This window comes from Chiloscyllium punctatum, chromosome 41, assembly GCF_047496795.1.
Source record: "Chiloscyllium punctatum isolate Juve2018m chromosome 41, sChiPun1.3, whole genome shotgun sequence".
In the NCBI taxonomy this organism is placed as follows: domain Eukaryota; kingdom Metazoa; phylum Chordata; class Chondrichthyes; order Orectolobiformes; family Hemiscylliidae; genus Chiloscyllium; species Chiloscyllium punctatum.
This window is the reverse complement of record NC_092779.1, coordinates 30,068,223-30,095,225: the sequence shown is the minus strand read 5'-3', so window position 1 is coordinate 30,095,225 and position 27,003 is coordinate 30,068,223. Positions and strand designations below refer to the sequence as shown.

The 27,003-nt window shown below is 40.6% G+C and overlaps 1 protein-coding gene across 15 annotated transcripts in view; it reads left to right on the top strand.

The window, feature by feature from the left end:
* The window catches only part of LOC140464970 (catenin delta-2-like), a 1,239,301-nt gene that overhangs the window by 1,190,376 nt on the left and 21,922 nt on the right, over positions 1-27,003 (top strand). For all 15 annotated transcript variants that reach the window (XM_072560655.1, XM_072560657.1, XM_072560654.1 and 12 more), the window contains 4 exons: positions 2,676-2,826; positions 5,181-5,409; positions 13,358-13,442; positions 26,340-26,466. In XM_072560655.1, the coding sequence (XP_072416756.1) occupies positions 2,676-2,826; positions 5,181-5,409; positions 13,358-13,442; positions 26,340-26,466 (592 nt within the window). The remainder of the gene's footprint in view (positions 1-2,675; positions 2,827-5,180; positions 5,410-13,357; positions 13,443-26,339; positions 26,467-27,003) is intronic.

Here is a 27,003-nt window from a genome sequence, read left to right as displayed (position 1 = left end):
CTTGTTACCGATCCAGATCAGATAAACGTTACCTGTTTACTTTTAAAGGAAATTTTCCCACCCACTTCCTGACCAAGAGCCTTTTCAACCAAGTTCGGAGGAAGGGTCACTGGACCCGAAACGTTAACTTTGAAGTCTCTTCACTGGCCTGCTGAACTTTTCCAGCAATTTCTGTTTTTGTTTCTGATTTACAGCATCCGCAGTTCTTTCAGTTTTTACATCCATTTATTATTGAGGACGTCACAAATTAGCTGGTTTCGATGAGCAGGAATGCCTGTCCAGAAGGAGTTGCACCTTTTGTAGAGTGTAAAAGTCTCTTTCGCAGTCACAAAGGAATGAATAACTCAGTTTTATATAAAGCATGAAGATATCAATTTTATTCAACATGTGTTAATAATAAAAGGGAGAAAAGAGTGACTTTGTTAAAAAGAAAAGAGTAAAGCACTTTTTCCTACTTTATATATCTAAAGACAGGAAGATAACTTTATTATGGCACAAGTGGTAACCCTTAATTAGTGTATCAAGCCAGCTCCCTAAAATGGTACAGTTCCTGACGTCACCAAGTCTCTGACTAACACTACATGGGATTTGACTCTCCAGTGATGTTCCTTCCTCCATGGTATTCATCCACTTAGCAGCAATGCTGGATGATGTTCCTCTTCAAGTCCAAAATCTAGCCTCTTTTGAGGCCTCTGTTAAGACTTTCTCACAATGAGAATTTAACAACCATGAGTCCTTATCAAATTCTTGACACACGCTCCGCAAGGCTTACACAGTCTGCAGGACTTGATGGCCAAGATGGTAAGGCAGGTAATGAGATGACTCAAGGAATCTACAGAGATATGGACAGGTTAAGTGATTGGGCAGAACCTTGGCAAAGAGAGTATAACGTTGGAAAATATGAGGATATAAAGTTTGACAGGGAAAATTGAGCTGAATATTGCTAAAATGGAGAAAGACTGCAGAAGGTCTGTGAAGTGCTTGTGCGTAAATCACAAAAAGCCAGTGTACATTGTCAGCAGGTAATAGGAAGGAAGTCAGATGGAATTGGGCCTTTATTTCAAAGGGAGTGCAATATTAAAGTGGAGAACCTTGCTCAAACTGTATAAGACACGAGTCACACCATATCTGAGATACCGTGAACAGTGTTGGTCCACTGGTCTACTTTAATGAAAAGTAGAGTGGCATTGGAGGCAGTCCAGAGAAGGTTCACTGGGTTGATTCCAGTTATGGAGGGATTTTCTTATGAATGGAAGTTGAGTGGATTGGGCTTACTCATTAGAGTTTAGGAGAATGAGAGGAAATCTTATTGATACATACTTAATCTTATTGATTCTTAAGGAGCTTAACAGTGTAGATACGGGAAAGGTTAGGATAGTGGCACAATCACAGAGAAGTAATCACTAATTTAGAGATGAGGAGGATTTTGTTTCTGTGAGAGGGTAGTAAATTTGTAGAAATCTTTACCACAGAGGGATGTCGAGACTGAGTCCTTAAGTTATTCAAGGCTGAGATGGACTGATTTCTCATCATTAGGGGAATGCAGGGTTACTTGTATAAGGCAGGAAAATGGACGTAAGTAGAGATCAGCCATAATCTCATTGAATGGTGGACCAGACACGGTGGGTTTAGTGCCCTACTTCTGTTCTGCTTTTTATAGTTTTATGGATTTGGCTGTTTACACATCCTTTCGATGGTGTCGCTCACTTGCCATCAGTCAGATTTACCGTCCATCAACCAAACTCCATCTCCTGGCTCCACACCAGAATTGACCGTTCCATTGTGCTGGCTTGTATTTCAACTCTCAATACTAATTGAGACAAAGCAACAGTTCCAAAAAAAAATGAACAAATAAATGTAAAATGCTATGGATGAAGCAAATCTGAAGTAAACAAAAGGGAATGCTGAAGAGACTCAGCAGATCCAGCAATATCTGAGAAGAAAGAAGCAAAGTTGATATTTCAAGTCCGATATTTTTTTTTCAGAACTGAATAACTGGATTCTGAAGAAGAATCATACAAAACGTGAAATGTGAACTTTATTTCTTTCTCCACAACTGTTGCGAGACCTGCTGAGTTTTTTCAACACTTTTCTGATTTTGTTTCCTAAAATGACCTGCTTTGATCACCATGGAAAGCAAATAAGGGAGTTAGAGAAATAAACAAATCCACTGTTAATAATATTACAGCTGATTACTGTTACATATTTGATTAATTATTTGACTTAATCGAAGCTCATTACACTTAGTCCGAAATCAAGATCTGCAAAGTTCCTTTTAATAACTGAATTAAAAGAAAGCACTGTGGATGCTGGAGATCTAAAACAAAGACAGTAAGTGCAAGAGAAGCTGAGCAGGTTTGACAGCATTTGTTAGGAATTAATGTTTCAAGTCCATGATGACTCTCGATATGATTTGAAAATTAGTTTTGGACTCAAAATGTTAACTATGTTTCTCTCTTCAGCACTTTTGGTTTCTATTTTAAAAGTTCAGCGTAGGTTTAATACAGATTGTATTAAATTCAAGAGCAAAGCATAAATTAAATGCGAGAATACAAAATGCTAAAATTTGGGGATGCAGGCCTCAAGCTCCTTTCGCAGCTAGATAGTAGTTGTTGGCCAGTCTTTAACAGTAGTTCTGTTTTGAGTTGCCAATGTGTTGCTGTTTATGTTCACAGTGGTCTATTTACATCCGTGCTGCAGTCCGGAAGGAGAAAGGTTTGCCCATTCTCGTGGAGTTGCTGCGAATAGACAATGACCGTGTTGTGTGTGCTGTTGCCACGGCATTACGAAATATGGCTTTGGATGTCAGAAACAAGGAGCTCATTGGTGTGTAGAAGCACAAATATCTTTCTCTTTCTGTGGCAATTAAACTAGAAATATATGCTGTTATAACTTGGAAGAGTAGTGTTGACAACATATGCCAGTAGTCTGGCATAAGAGCCGTTTATCCCATCTGTACCTGTTACTTTGAGACCTGACTACTTCTGTTCAAATTGGCCTCCTACCTTACACTCTCTATAAAGTTCAGCTTATGAAAACCTCTGATACCTAAAACATAATCCACATCAATTCAATCATCATCCTTCGCTTTCTCATTTACTTTGGTTGCTGTTTCGCCACTAGTGTGATTCTAAAATCTTTGTTTCTTTTAACAAATTCTTAAAAGGCTTCATTCTTCTTTGGACGCAATAAAAGCCACCTCCCTGACATTACTCTGAGGCCCCCACAGTCCTTCAATTCTGGCCTCTCTGATTTTCACCACTTCACCATTAATGCCCATGTTCTCAGTTGTTTTCAGCAGTAAACTCCAGATTTCACTCACTCATGCTTTGCTTTTCTCTCTCCTCCCTTAAAATGCTTCTGATAAACTAAGTATTCCATAAATCCTTTTGCTCACTTCCCCCAATGTCTCCTTATGTGGCTTCACATCAAACTCCATTAGCATTCCATTGAGGTGCTTTGCACCATTAAAACTGTGATATAAATGCAGGTTTTATAAGGCAAATCCTCACTAGAACCATTAATTAATCACTTTGGATAAAGCCTCACTCTTCAAACCAATTTTCTAACACCCTTTATCAATGATTAGCATAAAGCTTAAAAGAAATCTTTGCTGGAGATGTTAAAGCCTGATATCAGCTTGTTAAAATTGCAACATAATTTTTTTGGGTCTGCCAAGTGCTATTTCAGTTTGCTGAAGGGGATTTAGAAAGAACTTGAAATTATATTGCTGTATCCATGACCTCAGGATGCTCAAAGTGCTTTACAGCCAATTAATGACTTTTGAAATTTCTCATATTCTGCAGATAAATGTGAAAGGTTGCTCACAGCAAGGCCCCACAAGCAGCAAATATGAGAATAAAAATAAATATGAGATAGTTAGTCTATTTTAGTGATTTGGGTTTCGTTTTAATGATTTGAACTGGTTCAAAGAAAATGAAAGAGTTGTTAAAAGTGATTTAGGATGAATTTTCTGTTATATTGTGCCATCCATGAGCCGCAGTACATCACAACGCACTTTACAATTTGTATTTTTGAAGTATTATTTTGCAGTGAATCTTGTGCGTTAAGTGATGCGTGGCAGACATTTTATCATTTTAGAGAATAATGGAGAATTGACCATTTCGTAGGCTCTTTAGCTTGATCTTAATAAACAACAGGTAAATTTCTGAACATATTAATGTTACATTGGGCTGGAGTTTACAAAGTGCTCTGTTCTTTACCCCCACCAGCTGAAATGTTAGTTGGGATCCAGCCTATAGAAATGCAGCTATCCTTACCGTTTTACACTCAGCAAGGTGTTCATTGGCTTGGGGTGAAACCTCTGTTCCACTTGGGAGCAAGTCCCATTTGAGAGAGCTGCTGGCCAATCAGACTGTTCTGTAGTCCCATCAGCACCAGGTTCAAATGGTGGCCACTGCAGGCATTGCAGTCAAACCCCAAAGTGAAGTATATGGAAGCTGGAATGAAGCAAAATCTAGGGTATCTGCAGGGTCCTGAAGGTACGTCCCAGTGATTAGGCTGGGGGCCTAATCTGAGATGTTAAATGGAGAGTTTTAAAGCAGTAGTGCTATGGCCCAGTGGAGGGGAGGTTCTTCCAATGGGAATAGGGAATACCCCAACGAAAATCCATTTGCCTGTAATCATCCCACCCAGTGAAAGCTGCCAAGTTATCCACTTGGCAGAAGTGAGTGCTGCAGATTAGAGTCAAGATTAGAGTGGTGCTGGAAAAGCACAGCAGGTCAGGCAGCATCCAAGGAGCAGGAAAATCGATGTTTCGGGCAAAAGCCCTTCATCAGGAATTTGTCGATTCTCCTGCTCCTCGGATGCTGCCTGACCTGCTGTGCTTTTCCAGCACCACTTTAAGCAAGTCATTCACTTGGCTTGATCCACCTTAGGGTCCTGATGGGGCATTTAAGTGACCAATTAAGGGCCACAATAGGCCCAAGAGTGAGTGGCCTGCCCAATAACCAATAACCTCAACTGTCCCTAGTCTGTTCTGGATTTCCTGCTAGGTATAGCCTTTTATTTTTGAGATCCTTCTGGATTACATTTGTACCTTCTCCAGTACCTCCATTCTCTATGTGTTGCAATATGGAGACCCTGAATAGTGCTCTGTGCTCCCAAATATGATCTAATCATGTTTCTGTCTTTTTCCTTCTCTCTCCTTTTCCACCAAGGCAAATATGCCATGCGAGATCTTGTCCACCGTCTTCCTGGAGGCAGCAGCAGCACTGGCACTGGAACCGGCACAAGTGCAGTCAGCAAAACCATTTCCGACGAGACAATAACTGCCATCTGCTGTGCTTTGCATGAAGTCATCACTAAAAACATGGAAAATGCCAAGGCCTTGCGAGATTCAGGAGGAATCGAGAAGCTCATCAGCATTGCCAAGAGTAAAGGAGACAAGTATGTAAACTGGGCACAGTTTTCCTGAGCTCCAGGTGATGCCATTGTGTCTGAGGATCTCACTGTATCAAGGCACAGAGGCCAAAGGTTTAATGCATATTCTCATAGAATCATACAGCACTGAAACAGACCCGTCAATCCAACCATTCTTTACCGATCATAATCCCAAACTAAACTAGTCTCATCTGCCTGTACTTGGCCAATATCCCTCCAAACATTTCTTATTCATGTACTTATCTAAATGTCTTTTAAACATTGTAACTGTACCCTTTTCCACCACCTCCTCTCGAAGTTCATTCCACGCACAGATCACTTACTGTGCAAAGCAAATTGCCCCTCATGTCGTTTTAAAATCTTTCTCCTCTCGCCATAAAAATATGCCCCCTTGTCTTGAGATCCCTCACCCTAGGGAAAATATACCTGCCATTCACCTTATGTATACCCCTCTTAATTTTATAAACCTCTTTCAAGTCACCCTTCAATCTCCTACACTCCAGTGAAAAAACCCCACTCTATCCAGCCTCTCCTTATAACTCAAACCCTCTATTCCTGGCAACATCCTGGTAAATCTCTTTTGATCCCTCTCCAGCTTAATAATATCTTTCCAATAACAAGGAGACCAGAATGGGACACAGAAGAGGCCTCACCAATGTCTTGTACAACCTCAACATAACACCCCAACTCCTACACTCAAAGGTTCTGACCAATGAAGGCAAGCATCCGAAATGCCTTCTTAACCACCCTATAACTATATGTGATGCAAATTTCAAAGAATTATGTACCTGTACCCCTAGGACACTCTATCCTACAACACTACCCAGGGCCCTACCATTGATTGTATAAGTCTTGAACTTTGTTTGTTTTACAAAAATATTCATGGAGGTTTTATTCATATGGCATCAGAGTTTGAACCATGCCCTGAATCCCCACTCCTAGAAAGAGAGCAGTCTCTTCGAGAGCCAACCAGACTAATTTGGACTGTTGATGTAAAAACTTTTTCCCCTACGAGGTCCAATATTTTATAACTACTAAAGTTTTGTTCTTAAAAAATACAATCTTTCTCCTAGTTGCTGTCCTAAAGATTATTATTCAATTCCCAGAAGATCTGGGACATCAGTGTACAGTTGGCAGTCCTATGTCAGATGAAAATGCTGAATGCTGGGTCCCTGAATCCAGCTCGGAATACCAGTGAATCAGGTATTTGCTGGGGAGTCCACTCGCAAACACGACCAGGCTTGTGTTTTGGGCTTCCTACTTGGTCACAGCCTTGCCTGCTGCTGGTTGTATTTTGGCAGGATGATGACCCTTAGTGGCCATTAACTACACATCTAAGGGTCTTGATTGCTGCTGGGACATCAATGAGCTTTCCTGTTACGATTTGGAGATGCTGGTGTTGGACTGGGGTGTACAAAGTTAAATATTGCACAACACCAGATTATAGTCCAACAGGTTTAATTGGAAGCACACTAGCTTTCGGAGTGACACTCCTTCATCACAACCACCTGATGAAGGAGCGGTGCTCCGAACGCTAGTGTGCTTCCAATTAAACCCGTTGGGCTATAACCTGGTGTTGCGTGATTTTTAACTTTCCTATTACAGACTTAAACAGTGGAAGCAGTTCAGGAATAGTGATCATACTGCTGTAAGGTTTGTATCAATAATGAAGGTGGTTAAGGAGCAATCTCAAATCAAATAATTAACTGGAGACAGGTTAATTGAGGAGCAATCTGGCCTTGATGAATTTGAGTCAAAGTCGTACGACAGAAATATAATGGGGCAAGTTGTAGTAAGCAGTAATTTTGGTTCAATCTCGGGTCCATGTATTCCCTTGGGGAGAAAATAGAGTGCAAGCAAAATCACAGTATTCTAGTTGAGGAAAACGCTTGAGTATAAAATGAATCACAAAAAATACGTACGTAGCAGATTCAATAAAGAATCAGATTGTATGTCAAGAAATACAAAGCAAGAGTGAAAAATAAAACAAGATGTCATGAGAATAGATCAGTGGCTAAGATTAAAAGGGATCCTTTAGGCATATTAATAGGAAGAAATTTGCCAAGGAGCCTGTTATTGACCAAATAAAGATCTGTTTGTGGAAACAGAAGGCATGGTGGAGATAAGAGTTTAGGTACTTTGCAGCAGCCTTTAGCAAAGAAAATGATTTTGCCAAAACAGTAGAAAGTAAGGAGATTGTATGAATAATGAATGAGATGGAGATAGAGAAGGGTAGCTGGCATTATTTAAAGTGGATAAGTCACCCAGTCATCATAAGCTGCTGAAGGAAGTAAAGGCAGTAATTATGAAAGTGTTGATCACATTCTTCCAGTCCCCTCAGGTAGAGAAGACTGGTCCAATGGACTGGAGGATCACAAAACACTCTTGTTCAAAAAGGGGAGAAGGGTAAACCTTTCAATGTCAGGCCTGTAAGTTTTTAGTTTTGGTGGGAAGAAAGCTTTTAGTGACAATAATTGGAGAGAAAATTAACAACCACTTGCATAAGTATGGACTTGAAAAGGAGAGCTGCACAGCTATGCAAAGAGAAAATTATGTTTGTTTCATTTCATCTACCCCCTCAGTTAGTGAATTTATTAAAGATCCCTTCTTGGGTATGCTAGTAATCCAGACCAAATGAACTTATGTTTTAAAAGAAGCCAATTTAATCAGACTTTCTTGATTAACAAAAGGGTGAGTTTATTTATTATGAAACACTAGAAGAAATTGTAACATGAAACACATGCACACAGATTATAGATAAGAAGTGAATCCAAGCAAGTTAAGATCAGTCCCAAGAGAATTCCAAATAACTCACAAAGTCACATGTAGCCATAAATAGAATTTGTAGGTTAGTTGGAATTCTTTTCTGTTGTTTCCATTTGACAGAAGCTGGCTTGCAGCACACATAACAGAAAGTGTCTTTTCCATTTTACCTGTAGTGCAGAGTTACTTAATGGCCATCCTCAAGCTGTGGTCTACACGGAACACTACTCCAAACACTAGCACATCAGGCCATTAATACACATAGATCAAGGATTTGCAGTTAGTTTTAAAGCTTGTTTATTTTTTAGTTCTGGAAGGGGAAAATACAACAATATATTTTAATTCATGTCCACTGTCTGAAATATATTGCACAGAAGATGCTTTCCTGCTGAAAGATGAGAATTAAGTTGCCTTGAATTTCTAACTTTGAAAAAGCTGATGCAGACCTCATGATCTGAGTGGCTTCTTTCTAAGCTATTACTTACTTATGATTCTATGCTAATGAAGAAATCTTTAAATGAAAGACCTGTAAGTTATGAGCATTAGTCTGCATAACCATGATTTTTTTTCTAGAGGATTAATTATAAAAGCTGAAGAACCACTGACTTGCTTCCATTCTGCTATTGGCTCAAATTCAGGGCAATTGCAGCTCAGCCAGTCTCTTCTTTCCAATAAGAATGAACTACAGTGCCATTTCACCTGGGATAGGTGACTGGTTCTGAACTTGGGACACCAGCAGCTCCAAGCTATCGACATTTGCCTTTGTTAAAGGTGTTAGAGATAAGAAAAAGCTCGCAGACTGAGAAATCACTCAAGATATGGCCAGCTTTGAGCTTGAGCAGAAGTGTTAAGTTTGGCAGTCTTCCACCAATTACTATTTTATTCACTTCAGTCAAGGTATAGAGCATCACCCAAGAATAGAGTCACATAGCATGAAACAGACCCTTCAGTCCAACCAGTCCATGCTGACCATAATTCCAAATTAAACTATTCTTACGTGCCTGTTCTTGGCTCATATTCCTCCAAACATTTGTTACTCATGTACTTATATCTAAATGTCTTTTAAATGTTGTAACTGTACCCAAATCCACCACTTCCTCTGGACGTTTATTCCACACACTAACCTGTCTGTGTGTAAAAAACGTTGCCCCGATGTCTTCTTTACATCTTTTTCCACTCACCTTAAAATATGTCCGCTAGTCTTAGAAATCCTCCACCCTAGGCAAAAGGTACCTGCCAGTCACCTTATCTATACCACTGATCATTTTATCAACCTCTATAAAGTTGCCCCTCAACCTTCTATACTCCAGTGAAAAAAGTCCCAGCCTATCCAGTCTCACTTTATAAGTCAAACCCTCCATTCCTGGCAACATCCTGGTAAATCTCTTCTGAACCCTCTCCAGTCTAATAATATATTTTCTACAAGAAGATGATCAAAACTTGACACAGTACTCCAGAAGACGCCTCACCAATATCTTATACAACCTCAACATCACTTCCCAACTTCTATACATCAAGCTGTTCAGGTGTATTTAACAAATGTGACTGGAATCAAAGCCTCCTGGCTGCAGGACTAAGGGCATTGCCATTGCCCCCAAAGAACTCTCAAAATGAATTTATATACCCATGATAAATCTGGATCAATAATTTCCATGGTTGGATATCTGTTTAATGACAGAGATTTATGTGTCCTGTAAATCGTGTCTCCAGCCCCTCCTCTCGGTGTGATCATGACCCTGTGTTACAGCCTTAAATAACCGCTAATGAGTTAGAAGATAATTTTAGCTCTTTCCCCAATGTAGTAAATGGAAGTAAGACTTGTGTGTTGAGATGTAGGCTGTCCAATGACAAGTATCCATTCTACACACATGGTGAGACAGTGGTGTGGTAGTAATATCACCAGCCTCATATTCCAGAAACTCAGCCTGATGTTTTGGGGAGATGGGTTTGAACCCCACCATGATAAGATGATGCAATGTGAATTCAGTAATTAAAATAAATCAGGAATTAAAAGCTTTTCTAATTGAAGTCGTGTGACCATGTTCAACTGATGTTAAAAATCCTTCTGGTTCATTAATGTTATTTAGGGAAGGAAATCTGCCTTCCTTACTGAGTCAAACCTAGGCATAACTCCAGATTCAAAGCAATGAGGTTCACTTTTAGCTTTTAACTTCCATCTGGGTAATTAAGGTTGGGCAATAAATGCTGGCCTGATCAATGATGCACACATCCCATGAACAAATGGAAACTCATCCAGACCTCTTTTCATACTTCAGACATTTTTGAGAAGGTTTCTAAACCACCTTTGTAGAAGATGCTGTAGCTTATCACAGTTATATCTGTACAGTATATCCTCAGTAACTAATACTCACTATTCTAACTCCAGACATTAGAATAGTATAGAATCCCTTTGGTGAGACCCATTCAACCCATCAAGTCCACACCAACTGTCCGAGGACCAGTCCACCCAGACCCACCCATCTCTGTAACCCCACAGTTACCAAGGCTAATCCACCTAACGTGCACATCCTTGGACTGTGGGAAGAAACTAGAGCACCCGAAGGAAATCCGTGCAGGCACAGATAGAATGTGCACACTCGACACAGACAGTTACGCGATGGTGGAATTGAACCCAGGTCCCTGGCACTGTGAGGCAGCAGGGCTAACCACTGTGCCACATAATAGGCATTTGCTTAGGATAGGGCGACAAAATTTGATGAGGTTTTGTTGGGGTAGGGGAACAGTGCTCCAAAAAATGGACTGACCTATTCATAAACATAGACAAGAAAGTAAACAGCAAATCAGTATTGCGAAGGTAGGGTCGAGATCTGACAATATACATTCACATATACTGACTTACATAGATTTCCACATACTTATATTGCAGACTTTCCTAAAATTTTACAACCCTCATTCAGCTTTTTAAACAACAGTTCTGCAAATTTTTACATATATGTGACTATCCCAAAACTGTGAACCAGTGAATAAATCAAAGAATGCAACTTAATCTGTCATAATGATAATTGATTGCATAAATTGTGCATGAAATCAGTGCTGTTGGAGCAGTATTTAGTGTTAGATCACATGAACCACACTATACATTAGAATGTCCATTTCCTCCAGTAGAAATCCTGTGAAAAGTGTGGAACAAAGAGAATGTATAAGAAGTTTTGTAATATTCTCCCTCATCCTGTAAAATAAATCTGTCAATATAAATGCAGAAAAAGTTTATTCACGCTGAAACATAATATACATTAATTGCAGAAGAAGGGTGGTATGTATCTTTTAAGGTACCTGTACATCTTGATGACAAGAAAGGCTCCCCCCATCCCAACAAAATCCCTCACCACTTTCTTCGCAATCAAACTTACTGATATAATCAGCCTGTCTATGTAGAATTGTCCCCTTTCATGAATTTCAACCAAAGAGCCAAGTATTTCATTCTTCATTAAAACTCCTTTCTATGTCATAAAATCCAGCCTGAAATTCATCAAATCCAAACACTGCATCGACCAGAAGATGGAAGACAATGTTTTATGCCTCTCAAGACATGCAGATAAAATCTAAAACTTAAGAACAATGTAATGACCCAGCATTGATTTCATTTGTAATGCTGTTGTATTTGGTGTTCAGCAGTTACATTTCACATGAATAGCTTGTGAGTATTTGTGTTAGTGGTAATTTGATATAAGGGAACAAGGAGAAAATCAGGAATTAAACATCAAGAACATTAGTGTGCTCTGTATGTGACTATTACTGTGACTATTATTCCTCAATACTGAGAAACCGACCAACTTATCACCTAAATATTTCAGCATTGCCAAAGTAATTTGTTTGACCACGAGCTGCTCTGTACTTCAGTAGCAATACTCAGGTTTCAACATTATCCAGCGCACAAAGCCTGCTAAAACATTTTAGATTTGATTAATAAATGTCTCTTCATGACTCAACCTTGCTAGGAGAGACATTTTTATTAATGAATTAAAATCAAGTGTGCTAATTAGTCCCTTTGTGCCAATGTATCAATTTCAGAATGATGTGATAACACCATTGGTTCTATCATTGAAGATGCTGGGATGGGTTGTGCAGCTACATTTGGACAGTCAGAGACAGGGAGTAATAAAAAGCATCTTGCTCCCACATTCACAACAGATAACTTCACTGTAATCCACTTAAGGAAATGGATATAAAGACTTAATTTAGATAGCACCTTTTGTCACCTCAGCAATTGAAGTGTAATACCATAACACATTGTCAATACTACAATGGTTATGTAGTAAACAAGGCATTCTGTATATGCATAGCCAGACCCCACAAACAGGAATTAAATAACAACTGAAGAGTCTGTTTTGGTGATGATTGAGGGGAAAATATTGACCAGACTCCAAAAATAAACTTCACTCATCTTTGAAATAATGTCTTGGGACTGTCAACTTGAGAGGCCTGATGGGCCATTGATTTAATGTTGCATCCAAGGAACAGCACTTTCAATGGTGCATCACTCCCTCAGGACTGAATTTGAGTGGCTGCCGAAAATATGTGCTTGAGTCCCAACAGTGAAATTTTGAACCACTTCATTCTGGCTCAAAGGTGAGAGCACAATCACTGAATTATAAGTGACAGCTGAGAGTAAATTGACATATTGCATGTAGAAAAAAGCACAGAGATTTTATGCCAGATTTATGTTCATAAGTTTCCAACCAATTCTGATTCAAAATCTAGTGTGGAGCTCTGTTTCCTCCCTTTAGCTTGTGCCTAATGACTGTGAGTACCTTAAATTCTCACATCAGTCATCTCTGCATTGGTATTCTTGCCCATCAATTGCAGATTTATCCAAATTAGTCTGCTGCATTAAAAAGGAATAATAGTTCCACATTTTTCTTCTTTTCACGGAGAATAAATATGCAGATCTTCTAGTTCCAACTGCTGAACAAAATCAATCATACACTACATTAACCTTTAAAAACCATTTGTTCAGACTTATTTATTTCAAACTTAATTTGAAACAAAAAGCTTGCTAGATAATGATTGAGAAGGCTGATCCATACCAACTTAATATATCAGCTTCATTCCCTTCTTTTCCTTAAGAAATAATTCTATTTTTGTTTTCTTGACATTTTCAGTCATGTTAATTGTATCTGCCAAAGGGTTAAAGTGATTTCTAACTTGCGCTGTGGTGTTTTACAAACAGGCACTCACCGAAGGTGGTGAAGGCAGCATCTCAAGTTCTGAACAGTATGTGGCAGTATCGAGATCTGAGGAGCCTCTATAAGAAGGTAAAACATTTCGTTCTTCAGTTTTTTATTCTCTTCATGTGTAACAGAGATAAAGAATCTTGACTTGAATGCAGCAGGTAGAAGTTTGCTGGTAACAAAAGCATAGGGGTGTGGTTGACTTTGAAATAACCATGAGTGGCATCAAGAGGATGTGAATGGGTTGCAGGAAACACCCAGGAGGTCAGACATTATCTGTGGAAGGAGACACAAGAAGTAGAATTTAATGCTATCTCCGAGGTGAGTTTGAAGATTGCATGGCTATTATCTTGAACAGGAGATTGCAATGGTGGGACAATGGCATATTCCTGCCTCCCCTTGATCGGGTTTGGGGCAGGAATAACAGGAAGAGGGTCATCCTTCTCTCCTGTAGGGCACATGAGACTGTTAAGTAGTCACTTAAGGATCTCATTGCTCTGCCACTAAACAACATTTTTCACTGTATTTGTGATGAATCTCGTGACAATAAATAAATCTCATCAAATCAAATCAGATCAACTAGTTCCTTGAAAGTCGTGTCACAGGTAGACTGGGTGGTGAAGAAGGAGTTTGGCACGCTTGCCCTAATTGGTCAGAGCATTGAGTACAGGAGCTGGGATATCATGTTATGGTTGTCCAAGACGGTGGTAAGTCTACATTTGAAGTACTGTGTACATTTTTGGTTGCCCTGCTGTGGGAAGGATATTGTTAAACTGAAAAGGGTGGGAGAAGGATTTACGTGGATGTTTCCAATACTGGAGGGATTGAGATATCTGGAAAGGTTGGGAGTTTTTGCCCTGCTGTGTTAGAGGCTGAGGGTGAGCTTGCAGAGGTTTGTAAAATCATGAGGGACTTAAATAAGATGAACAGCCAAGATTTTTTTTCCCCAGGGAAGGGGAGTCCAAAACTCGAGGTGATAATTTTAAGGTGAGAGGGGATAGATTTAGAAGGGACCTGAGGAGCAATTTCTTTCACACAGAGGGTGGTGCATATATGGAATGAGTTGCTAGAAGAAGCGGTAGAGGCCAATACAGTTACAATATTTGAAAGGCACGTAGATAGGAAAAGTCTAGAGAGATCTGGGCCAAATGTAGACTAGTTCACTTGAATAAACCTGGTCGGCACAGACTAGTTGAGTCGAAGGGTCTGTTTCCGTGCTGTATGACTCTGTGAGTTAAGGGAAGAAGAATGGAACGTATCATCTGAATGGTTGAATCAGTTGGCACAGAGTGGGATGGCCTAATGTTGAAAGATTCTGTTTCCTAATGAATTACAGCACTAATCAGTGCTTTATATTTCAGTGTGAAAGTAAAAAAAAGTAATATATCAATTGCCTGTGCATCTTTTTGAGCACATGAATGAACATGAATGATGGCAACTTCTAGTGATGCCAATCTTTGGAACAAGGCAAGAAGCTGGAAGTTCTGTAACAGCCAATCCAACAATCCTCAAGCACTTTTCCCCTTGTATAGGATGCTTGCTTGATTGCCCAACTCTGTAGGTCGCACGATCACCACTGAATTGTTGACGTGACCAAAAGCAAAGGGAATTGAAATGCCCTTGTTGGTAATAGGAACAATTTGTTTGGTGCCTCAGGGTAAAAGCTGCAAAAGCTATCAGCTTACCTGGGATCACCTTCTGAGAGAAAGGCAAGTGGATGAACACTGATTGATTTCAGCAATGCTGCTTGCAGGCAAAAATAAACCTGTCATTTTTGAAATACTTGTCCTGCCTGTCTCTCATTTTGTGCCTTTAAGTTTGTTCCCTGCTGTTTCCTCCTTCAAGGTTTTCATCCACTTTCTCTCATTGTATAGAAACACCGACTGTCTTTCTGCATCTGGTGTACATTTATTTGTTTCTCACTGTTTCTGCAAGCTCCTCGTCCCCTCTATCTTGCCCCTACTTTAAACTCTCCCCATGATATGCATGTTCTTTTGCAGATTTACTATAAGTGTATCTCCAGTGCATGAGCTTTTAACTTGCATTGTAACCTTTTCCCTGCATTTTATTCAGTATGTCCACCAGGACCTTCTGGAGATATGACATACCAGGTCAACCCAGAGTCGCCATACCACAATCATTAAAGACAAGTAATAATTGTTTGTGTAAAACGTTAAGTATATTTGCTTGATCAGGTCTCTGTTCAACATCCATCTGAAAGACAGCACCTCTGACAGTGCAGTACTCTCCTAGTATTGCACTGGAGAATCAGCTGAGAAAATGTACTCACAACCTCTGACACAGATATTAGACTGCTACCACTGAACCATGGCTGAAATACAAAGACTAGATAAGGGAATGAATCAATCATGAAACAAAAGTGATTATGGGACAAAAACAGAAATTGCTTTAAAAACTCTGCAGGTCTTGGCAGTATCTATGCAGAAAAAGCAGAGTAATATTTAGGGTGCAATAATTCTTCTTCAGAATTGGACCTGAAACATTTACTCTGCTTTCTCTCCACGGATGCTGCCAGACCTGCTGAGTTTTTTCAGCGATTTCTGTTTTGTTTCTGATTTCCAGCTGTTTTGATTTCTTCATTATTGGACAATGCTGGTTCCTGATAGAATAACTTTTTTTAGATTAGATTACTTACAGTGTGGAAACAGGCCCTTTGGCCCAACAAGTCCACACCGCCCCGCCGAAGCGCAACCCACCCATACCCCTACATCTACCCCTTACCTAAGGCTACGGGCAATTTAGCATGGCCAATACACCTGACCTGCACATCTTTGGACTGTGGGAGGAAACCGGAGGAAACCCACGCAGACACGGGGAGAATGCGCAAACTCCACACAGTCAGTCACCTGAGGCAGGAATTGAACCCGGGTCTCTGGCGCTGTGAGGCAGCAGGGCTAACCCACTGTGCCACTGTGCCGCCCACATTACTCTTACTTTACGTGTATAGAATGGACTCCCTGGACCATAATAGTACTGTTCAATGCTGCAGAATCCCAGGGAGTCACTATGCTTCACAGTCTCTGGAGATAAGCAACACACATGGTACAAGGACTTCATTGCAGCATGAGTTGAATCTTGAAGATTTTTTAACATTGAGCAGTGTAATTTGATTTGGATTGTTGCTCTTTAACTGTTTGTCTGAAAAGGCAGGTGGGGAGGTAAGTTGCACTGACTCTCTGAGGTGCATGTTCAGACCTTAAGTGCTCTTTGTGCAGGTGCAGTGGAAAATTCTTTGGCTAATTGTGTTCAAAATAAAATCTCATGTTGTGAATAATGATGTAATGCCCCATGCCAAAAAGAAAGCTCATAACTTCCTGAGGGAAGTAGAGAAGTTGAGGCTGCAGGAGGTTACTATGGAGATGACATAGAACCACTTGATTATCCCTGTTTTTCATCTACCTTTCCAATTGGCTTGTTCTTTGGCTGCCAAGACCCTAAGCATTCTCTTCCTGAAACCTCTTCACCTTTGTCTCCTCCTCAAAGATGCTCTTTTAAACCTGTTCCTTTGACCAATCTTTTTGTCTTCCTTCCTCTTAGTGCTTGTGTTTGATTTGTAATATTCCTGTGAAACACCTTGGGACATTTTCCGACTGTGGATTCAATCTTGTGAGATAAGGTAAAATGTGAATTTGATGGGCCAAAGGGCTTTTTTCTGTGCTGGAGATCTCTATGATTCTAAGGTAATCCTTAATGGAGAGTTAATGTTGGAGTCTAAATTAAGCTGAACATGTCGTAGGTCTTGGGTAGAGAGAGGCAGAACAGCCGAGAATCTCGAGTAAGAACCTACTATCTCAGTTTTAGTAACAATGCATAATTTACTGATGTAACTTGTACATGCTTGTTGACTATGTGACAAAATTTATCTGGTTCAAGATAAGAACTCTTCTCATGAAAAGTCACTGGTAGTTTTTCTCTGCCACTATAAACCGAATAGGCTGTCTGATTCAATCAAAGAGAGGGAGATGGTTGCAACAGAGTACTGTGCTATTCCAAATCCAGTTACCAGATCAGGCTTTCATTTTGACTGACGTGACTACTGACTGACACCCAATATTACCGGTTGCCAATAGGAGGCTGTCACAGTGACTCAGTAGTTCGCACTGCTGACTCACAGCGCCACGGACCCGGGTTTGATTCCAGCCTCGGGTGACTCTCTGTGTAGAGTTTGCACATTCTCCCCGTGTCTGTGTGGGTTTCCTCTGAGTGCTCCATTTCCTCCCACAGTCCAAAGATCTGCAGGTTAGGGAAATTGCCCATAATGCACAGGGACGTGCAGACTAGGTGGATTGGCCATCAGAAATGCAGAGCTAAAGTGTAGGGGGTGTGTCTGTTTTGGGTGCTCTTTGTGGGAGGGGGTCGGTGTGGACTAAATGGGCTGAATGACCTGCTTCCACGCTGTAGAGATTCTATGATACAATACATGTAGCATCAGGCATTGCTGTCTCTGGTTAGATGTATTCCTGGTGGTCTTGTTACATGACCTGCCTGCCATTATTCCCCAGTTCTAATTCTATTCATAATGATTAAACAAATATGAAGAAAATGAAAGAGACACAATTTTACTGCTATAACCTTAGGTCAAGGAGGGGAAAGAACAGGGAAATGAGCCATGTTTACTTTGAATAGAACTTCCCAGTTGTTGTCCTTCCAATTATTTTTACTGGATTACTTTTTAAATGATCACAATATTCACTACAATATTGCATCTTGAACAATTGGTGTCCAGTGTCCAGCAAGGTATTGTTATGTGTGCTATGCAATAACACATAGAGTCCTCTCAAGCATATTGGCTCAGTGGTTAGCACTGCTGCCTCACAGCACCAGGGTCCCAGGTTTGATTCCAGCCTTGGGTAGCTGTCTGTATGGAGTTTGCATATTCTCCCTATATCTGTGTGGGTTTCCTCCCACAGCCCAAAGGTATGCAGATAAGGTGAATTGGCCATGCTAAATTGCCCCATAGTGTTATGTCAATTAGTCAGAGGGAAATGGGTCTTGGTGGGTTACTGTTTGGAGGGTCGATGTGGACTGGTTGGGCTGAAGAGCCTGTTTCCACACTGTAGGGAATCTAACCTAAACATCTAATGATTTAAAAGTTGAGCTGTAAAGATCCTTTCTGCCACCTGCAGGTAAAACTGAGTAATTCAGGTTGTAATTTATCAGGGCAATGAGATCTAGAAAAAAAAATTAACTTGTGAAATAAATGGTCAACTAATTTCTGTTTGCTTTGAAGAGCCCATGTTCAGAGTAGCATTAAGAGTCTTAATGTTAAGTGGTAATGATTTCCTGTAAATTCTAGTTTAGTGGAATGCAGTAAACATACTCAAACAATTGGTATAGTCCGTTCCCTTTCTTGAAATCATTCTCTTCAAAACCAGGAGTCTACCCGTGACAATACTTCATAAGTGAAATTTTAATTCCTTCAGGCTCCTCAAATATTTCTGTGATGTCAGTGCCAAAGGCCTGTAAGGAATGAGCACTGACACCCTACAGACAGGACAATGAATGTCAACATAAAATGGAGATAATTGTGACTGCTATTGTGTAATAGAGATGGCATCATTTCAGTCAGTCATTGTACAATGTATTGAATTTATTGAAGCATTGCCCATTTTAGACTAATTCCTAAAGTTAAAGCAACCTTCCAAATGTGGCACTGTACTTGTAAAGAAGTGAATGACTTGTATTTGCATAATGTTTTTCAGTACCTCAGGACATCTCAGAGGATGTTAAGACCAATTAAGTGCCTTGAAATGCAGTAATGTAAGAAATGCAGTGTCAAATAGTGCAGAACAAAGAGTCTTGTGATAATTGCCAGATACTTTGTTTTAGTTATGTTCATTGAAGAATAAATATCAGATAACTCCCTTTCATGGGATGCCTCACATCCACCTAAAAGAGGAGATGGGTCTTTGGTTTAATGTTTCATCCAAAAGTGTGGCAGTTCCTCAGTACTAATGGAGTGTCAACCTAGATTGGTGTTCAATTGCCAAGAGTGGAACTTCACCCTATGACCTACTGCCTCAGAGCTGAGAGCTGTACCACTGATGGCAGATATTGGAGTTCAAATTCAAACTCTTTTAGAATTGTCACAATTCCCATTGATTCAGACAACTTTGAAGGAAAAATTTGAATTCATCATTGAATCCCTACAGTGTGGAAGCGAGCCATTTGGCCCATCGAGTCTACACTAACCTTCCAAAGAGCATCCCTACCCAGACCCCCCCCCCACCCTATATTGGTAACCCTACATTTCCCATGGGTAATTCACCTAGCCTAATGATGAAGGGCTGATTTCTGATGAAGGGCTTTTGCCCAAAATGTCTATTCTCCTGTTCCTTGGATGCTGCCTGACATGCTGCGCTTTTCCAGCACCACAATCTCAACTCTAATCTACCTGGCCTATATATCCCTCTCTAGAAACTATGGTTAATTTAGCATGGCCAATTCACCTAACCGACGCATCTTTGGATTGTGGGAGGAAGCTGGAGAACCCAGAGAAACCTAACCAGACACAGGGAGAATGTGCAAACTCCACTCAGACAGTCGCCTGAGGCTGGAATCGACCTGGGTCCCTGGCATTCTGAGGCAGCCCTGCTAAGTACTGAGCCACCATGCCATCGTTTGAATTGCCAGCTACTTGCGGCAATTTTAGACACTTGGTTGAACAAGTAACTAAAACACTATTAATTCAACACTATTTTACAGGCAATTTATGTTTTAAGCTGCAAAGTGAAATACTACCCCTTATTTTTAGCTCAACCAAAAAGAAATACACTTCACGGGTTATATTACACTATGCTTGCAGTAGGATTCACTGTTCCAGAATTTTCCCAAAGTGGTTCTTAGCTCCCAAGGGTTTGTTTATGTTCATTTCTTCCCTCGAACTGTCTTTCACAATGAGATTTTCCTTTCCCAGAGGTACTTCCTGTTGCCCAAGCTGGATGACTGTTCCAACTTTGTTTTAATTCCCCATCAACTTCATCTTTTCAATCAAGGTATGAGCTCCCACACAGTTTTTTTCAAGGTGCAACATAAAAGCTTGCTTTGGCCTCTGGTTGCTTCCCCTTTTCCCAGGTCCAGTCATACCCGTGACACTGTCTATGGTACCTTGTAATACTCTAGGAGAGCATGAAATCCGATCTTTATGATGGTTTGCTTTGTATCCTTCCCCCTGGCAATGTGAATCACACTAGATCTTAAATCTGGGTAGCCATGCTAATTAACTATCCTTAAGAGCCCAACTCTTTCATCTTGAACTAATTGGACATTTTAAAGCACAATTATTTAACACCCAACGTTCAGAACACTATTTTGGGAGTCTACATTTCCACTGTTCAGATACATGCTGATTCCATTGCCCCAAGCACCTTCTTCACAGGAAAACAATGTAAACCCTCCTTTGATCTCTAACAATCAAACCACCCAGGCTTACTGTCAGACTGCAGAACAGGTCACATGACATCTTTCCATTGACCTTAAATTTCAAGACACAGTCCCAAAACAAAACAGTCTTATTAATCTCAAAATTGTCACTGTGTAATAAATTCTCTGAATTGACAGAAGCTCTTTGCTAAAACTGCTGACAAAAATTAATTTTCAAATTAATAATAATAAAGATGTACTGATGTCTATGCCTTTACTTATGCCTGAGTTTTAGTCTACCAGCATTCAATCTCAATGGGTTCAGCAGGACTGCCAGTCTAGGAGAAAGTTCTACACAACTGTTCGTCCATTGGTTGTCAAAATATCAGAATCCCCTCCCCTCATGAAATCTAATTTGAAACCTCAGACACCTGGTTTTAATCATAAAAATTGAAGTGGAACTAAATAAATCAAGGAAATGTTCCATACAAACCAATAGAACCATCACAGTAGGTATAACATCAAGCATGCAGATGCACTAGACTGATATCTACACAGCTAGTTGTCAGTCAGTGTTTCCTTCTCTCATTCTTGGGATACGAACGTTATGTAGGAGGAGAAAATGAGGACTGCAGATGTTGGAGATCTGAGTCGAGAGTGTGGTGCTGAAAAAGCACAGCAGGTCAGGCAGCATCCGAGGAGCAGGAAGAATTGACGTTTCGGGCATAAGCCCTTCATCAGGATTCATCCGTGATGAAAGGCGTATGCCCGAAACGTTGATTCTCCTGCTCCTCAAATGCTGCCTGACCTGCTGTGATTTTCCAGCACGACATTCTCAATATGGACGTTATGGTACTTATTGACTGTTCTTAGTTGCCGTTGAAAAGTTATGGTAAGCAGCCTTCTTGAACTGCTGCAGTCCTTACTGTGATGATGCTCCCACATGTATTGTTATGTTGGTTTCCAGCACTTTGATCCAGCGACAGTGAAAGAATAGTAGCACATAAGCAAGTATGAATGGGAAGGGACTTTGTGCCGAACCTGGAGGTGATGGTGGTTACACATGAGCACACTGGCTTACTATCTGTATGAGCTGCTGACCTGGTAAACGTTGCTGCTACTATCCTCTTTAAGGAAACTACACGGTCTGGTATGATTGAGGAAAACTAGATTGTTGGCACATTTACAGCGTATCTTGTAGTTCATAAAACGTAGTTTACTGCACACTTACAACCATTTGCGGAACACAATGATGTGATAGACACTGTTACAGAAACCTTGAGGTGGATCTGATGTTAGGTCTCACTCCTTTCAGATTCTGTTCTGTCCACACATTCACATGGGATCATTGTAGTGAGTGTTGCTTATGGCACTTCTCTGCATTAACCCTTCAGACCAATCTACAACATGTATCTTCTCTCCTTGTCCTTCCACGTGGTTGACGTTGACATTTTGGGAAGTGCTCTTTCTCATGGGAATAGCAATACAGCTTGTTTCAATCCAAGTCTCTTGAAGCCTTTTCATCCAACTGCAGCAATCAAAGGCGGATAACTTTCTTTCCTATAATGTACTTTCTACTAAAGCACCAGGATGTTGGCCTTGATTTTGACCGACCAAAAATGGTCTTAGAAAAGCAGTTGAACCCCCATTCATGCCTTTTCAAATTTAAAGTGTCAAATTTAGGCCACGTCAAGGCTCCTGCTAAAGACGAGTGAGGGACTAATTAATATATCAAAGTTGGTAATGTCATGGTCTGAAGGAATCAATTGACACCATGGCCTAAATTTAATAGCAAGTGAAGGCAAGGACCAGCTGTAATCCCAGTAACTGAACAGGGCCTGTGTTTCCCCAGGCTACATGGTGAACAAAGACTATCTTTCCCCAGGCTACATGGTGAACAGAGGCTATCTTTCCCCAGGCTACATGGTGAACAGAGACTATCTTTCCCCAGGCTACATGGTGAACAGAGACTATCTTTCCCCAGGCTACATGGTGAACAAAGACTATCTTTCCCCAGGCTACATGGTGAACAAAGACTATCTTTCCCCAGGCTACATGGTGAACAGAGACTATCTTTCCCCAGGCTACATGGTGAACAAAGACTATCTTTCCCCAGGCTACATGGTGAACAGAGGCTATCTTTCCCCAGGCTACATGGTGAACAAAGACTATCTTTCCCCAGGCTACATGGTGAACAGAGACTATCTTTCCCCAGGCTACATGGTGAACAGAGACTATCTTTCCCCAGGCTACATGGTGAACAAAGACTATCTTTCCCCAGGCTACATGGTGAACAAAGACTATCTTTCCCCAGGCTACATGGTGAACAGAGACTATCTTTCCCCAGGCTACATGGTGAACAGAGACTATCTTTCCCCAGGCTACATGGTGAACAGAGACTATCTTTCCCCAGGCTACATGGTGAACAAAGACTATCTTTCCCCAGGCTACATGGTGAACAAAGACTATCTTTCCCCAGGCTACATGGTGAACAAAGACTATCTTTTCCCAGGCTACATGGTGAACAAAGACTATCTTTCCCCAGGCTCCATGGTGAACAGAGACTATCTTTCCCCAGGCTACATGGTGAACAGAGACTATCTTTCCCCAGGCTACATGGTGAACAAAGACTATCTTTCCCCAGGCTACATGGTGAACAAAGACTATCTTTCCCCAGGCTACATGGTGAACAAAGACTATCTTTCCCCAGGCTCCATGGTGAACAAAGACTATCTTTCCCCAGGCTACATGGTGAACAAAGACTATCTTTCCCCAGGCTACATGGTGAACAAAGACTATCTTTCCCCAGGCTACATGGTGAACAAAGACTATCTTTCCCCAGGCTACATGGTGAACAAAGACTATCTTTCCCCAGGCTACATGGTGAACAAAGACTATCTTTCCCCAGGCTACATGGTGAACAAAGACTATCTTTCCCCAGGCTACATGGTGAACAAAGACTATCTTTCCCCAGGCTCCATGGTGAACAGAGACTATCTTTCCCCAGGCTACATGGTGAACAGAGGTTCTGTTTCCCCAGGCTACATGGTGAACAGAGACTATCTTTCCCCAGGCTACATGGTGAACAGAGACTATCTTTCCCCAGGCTACATGGTGAACAAAGACTATCTTTCCCCAGGCTACATGGTGAACAGAGGTTCTGTTTCCCCAGGCCACATGGTGAACAGAGGCTCTGTTTCCCCAGGCTCCATGGCTCTTTAAATCTCCTGGGCCAAAAGAGCTGATGTCCTCCGCACAGACTGCTCAAGGAAGTATTCTGTGAAATTCCAGTCATAAACTGCAGATTCCTTACTTCAGCACAGAACTCTAGCCCCAGAGGTCCTTTCCCCAAATCTCTTGATCACAGACCTCATGCTCACAGCACTAAACCCTGTACATTAGCCTTCTGTCCCCTGCTTTCCCAATCATGGCTTTGCCCTCATCATACTCCCAGTACCTCCTTCCCCTCCTGCTCCTCCCCATCTCTGACATTTTTGACTCAAAAGGTGAGAACTGTGGTTAACAGGTGGAGTATTAAGGTACAACATAAAATCAAGAATATAGAAGTAAATGGGGACGATCCAAAATAGAGCATGAAAGCTCTCAGTTGGCATTTGGTAAAGAAACATCAACATTTATCAAAACCAATTGCCAGTAAAGTTTCAGTAGGATATTAGCCTTTTACCTTTAGAGACTAGCTGGCCTTTTGTGCCCTTCTGATTTCACGTAAATTGATGGTTGACCTTTTTGTAACACTGTATGGAGAAATAAAGAAGCTACCATTTTGGCACAAGTCTGTCAATTTGGAAAGGCATGCGACTCGGTTGTGATTGATAAAGTTGAATGTCAGATTGTCTCAGGAAATTGCAAACACCATTCAGAGAGGCAAAGGAAAAGATCAGGAAGGTGGAAAATCTGACCTCACTGATATTAAATACAAATTTAATTTAACCTCATGTAACTGATGAATTAGGATGGTGTTCTAAGGTTTTAGCCAGGATCAAGTGGATTCAATAAGCTTACAGTGTTAAGAGCAACAGAACTTGAGTTTCATTAATGCTGGTGTTTATCCTGTACAGTTTTAAGTTATCTTTTGACACTGAACCATACAAGAACAGTATGGTGGTACTGAACAGAAAACCGATGACTTTCAACTCCATCCTAATCCCAGACCACTGACGGTCCATTAAATTCTTATCATCATGCTGACCCAAATGTAGATTTGTCCTTTGTCTCAAGTGATCTGTAATAAGTGGAACACATTAATTTAGAAATCTTGGCTACTTGTTGAAGAGGAGGAGTAGCAAATTCATCAGCTGTCTTAACCCTCCCGCCCCAGCTCGGGTTGTGACATGGACTGGGTTTGTATTTCCTTGACTACCGCAGATTAAGGAATGAGCTGAGTGATGTATATAAGATGATTAAAGGGATCGATAAAGCAGCTGAGAGAAACGATGTCCTCTGTTGGGGGAGTCCAAAACCAGGAGGGATACCTTTTACAGTTATTCAGGGATAATATCAAGAATCAGCTCCTCACAGTCTTCAAGTGATTGCTATAAATATTTTGATGTCATGATTGAGGAATTCACCTGAATCATTACAATAGCGCTTTGTAATCATTCTCTGATAACCAACATTGTTTGAGAAACTTGTTTGAACCCTTTAATTAGCTTTCTGTCTTGTAATAACTCCCAGATAGTTGATATTTATAAACATATTAAAGACCAGCTTCTTCCCCGCTGTTATCAGATTTTTGAATGGACTTTAATGTAAATGTTGATATCTCACCGTACTTTCTCTGCAGCTGTAATATTATATCCTGCACTCTGTTCTGTTACCCTGATGAACATCTGCAATATGATCTGCCTGTAAAGCACATAAGACAACACTTTCCACTGTGCCTCGGTACATATCATACTAATAAATCAAATTAAATCAAATCAAATCAAAATATTGCTTTGAGTTTTTGATCTGATCTCTGCCTGGGAACTTTACCATTCTTACTGATTGTTGTTCCTTGCATGTTGAAAAAGATTCAGCATTTCTCTCATTATCTTTTTGTGTGAGCACCTCTGAGCATTAGGACCTTATAGGGGCAGGAAGGTGGAAGCAATGAGCATCAGAACAGTCATGATCGTAGTGAACGACACAGCAGGTCCGAGGGGCCGAACAGCTTACTCCTAGTCCTGGGTCTTATGCTCTTTAAATCTTCTCATGATGATTACTTCCTCCTTTCGTATTTCTTCAGTCCTTCATTTAGTAATCAATATGACTTCACAATTCCACCCAAAATGGCACTCATTTAACATGATGATTTTGCCACTCATATCTGCGATTGAAATGGGTTTCCCATGTTGTGAGGTTGAATAATAAAACTGAAGCTAGATTTGATATTCGGATAATCACGTGTGATTTTGAAATCTTCATGCTGGCTGGCATTCCCCCCTTTTTAAACGTTTTTCTTTTTATCTTATTTGGTTGTATTAACGGATAACCTCTTACCTGCTGGGAATGCTCGTGGGGTACCCTTTGCCCCTACCTACATTTATACCATCATACTAATAATATTTAATGCACTGATATTGTTTTCTTTTGCAGGACGGATGGTCTCAATATCACTTTGTGGCCTCAGCTTCCACAATAGAACGGGACAGACAGAGGCCCTACTCCTCCTCACGTACTCCCTCCATATCACCAGTCAGGATGTCCCCCAATAATCGTTCAGGTAAGCCTCACTGTGGTTTGGTTACCTGGCTGCTGAGCACTCTGACATACAGTCATCACCATTTTCAAAAGTTGACACTTAAAATGGTCAATTGCTTATCATAGAATGATACATCTTGGAAGATTATTTGACTCACAAACCAAAGGTCGCTTTGAAAGATCTATCCATTAGTGCCCCTCCCCTTAGTGTTTTCATATTTTCCCTTAATGTACAGATCTCAATTTAAAGTTACCAGTGAATCTGCTTCCACCGCCCTTCCAAGCATTTCATTTTGGATCGTAACAACATTCTGTGTGAAAAAAACTTCCCCTCATCTCTGGCTTTTTTGCCAATTATTGCAAATCTGTGCCTCTGGTTACTGAACGCCCTCTCACTGGAAACAATTTTATCCAATCTACTCTATCAAAGCTACTCATGATTTTCAATGCCTGTATTAAATCTCTATTCGACAGTCCATGCTCTGAGGAGGACAATGCTAGATTTTATTGCCTTTTCATATAACTAGAGCTTGGATCTATCCTAATAAACCCCTTCCAC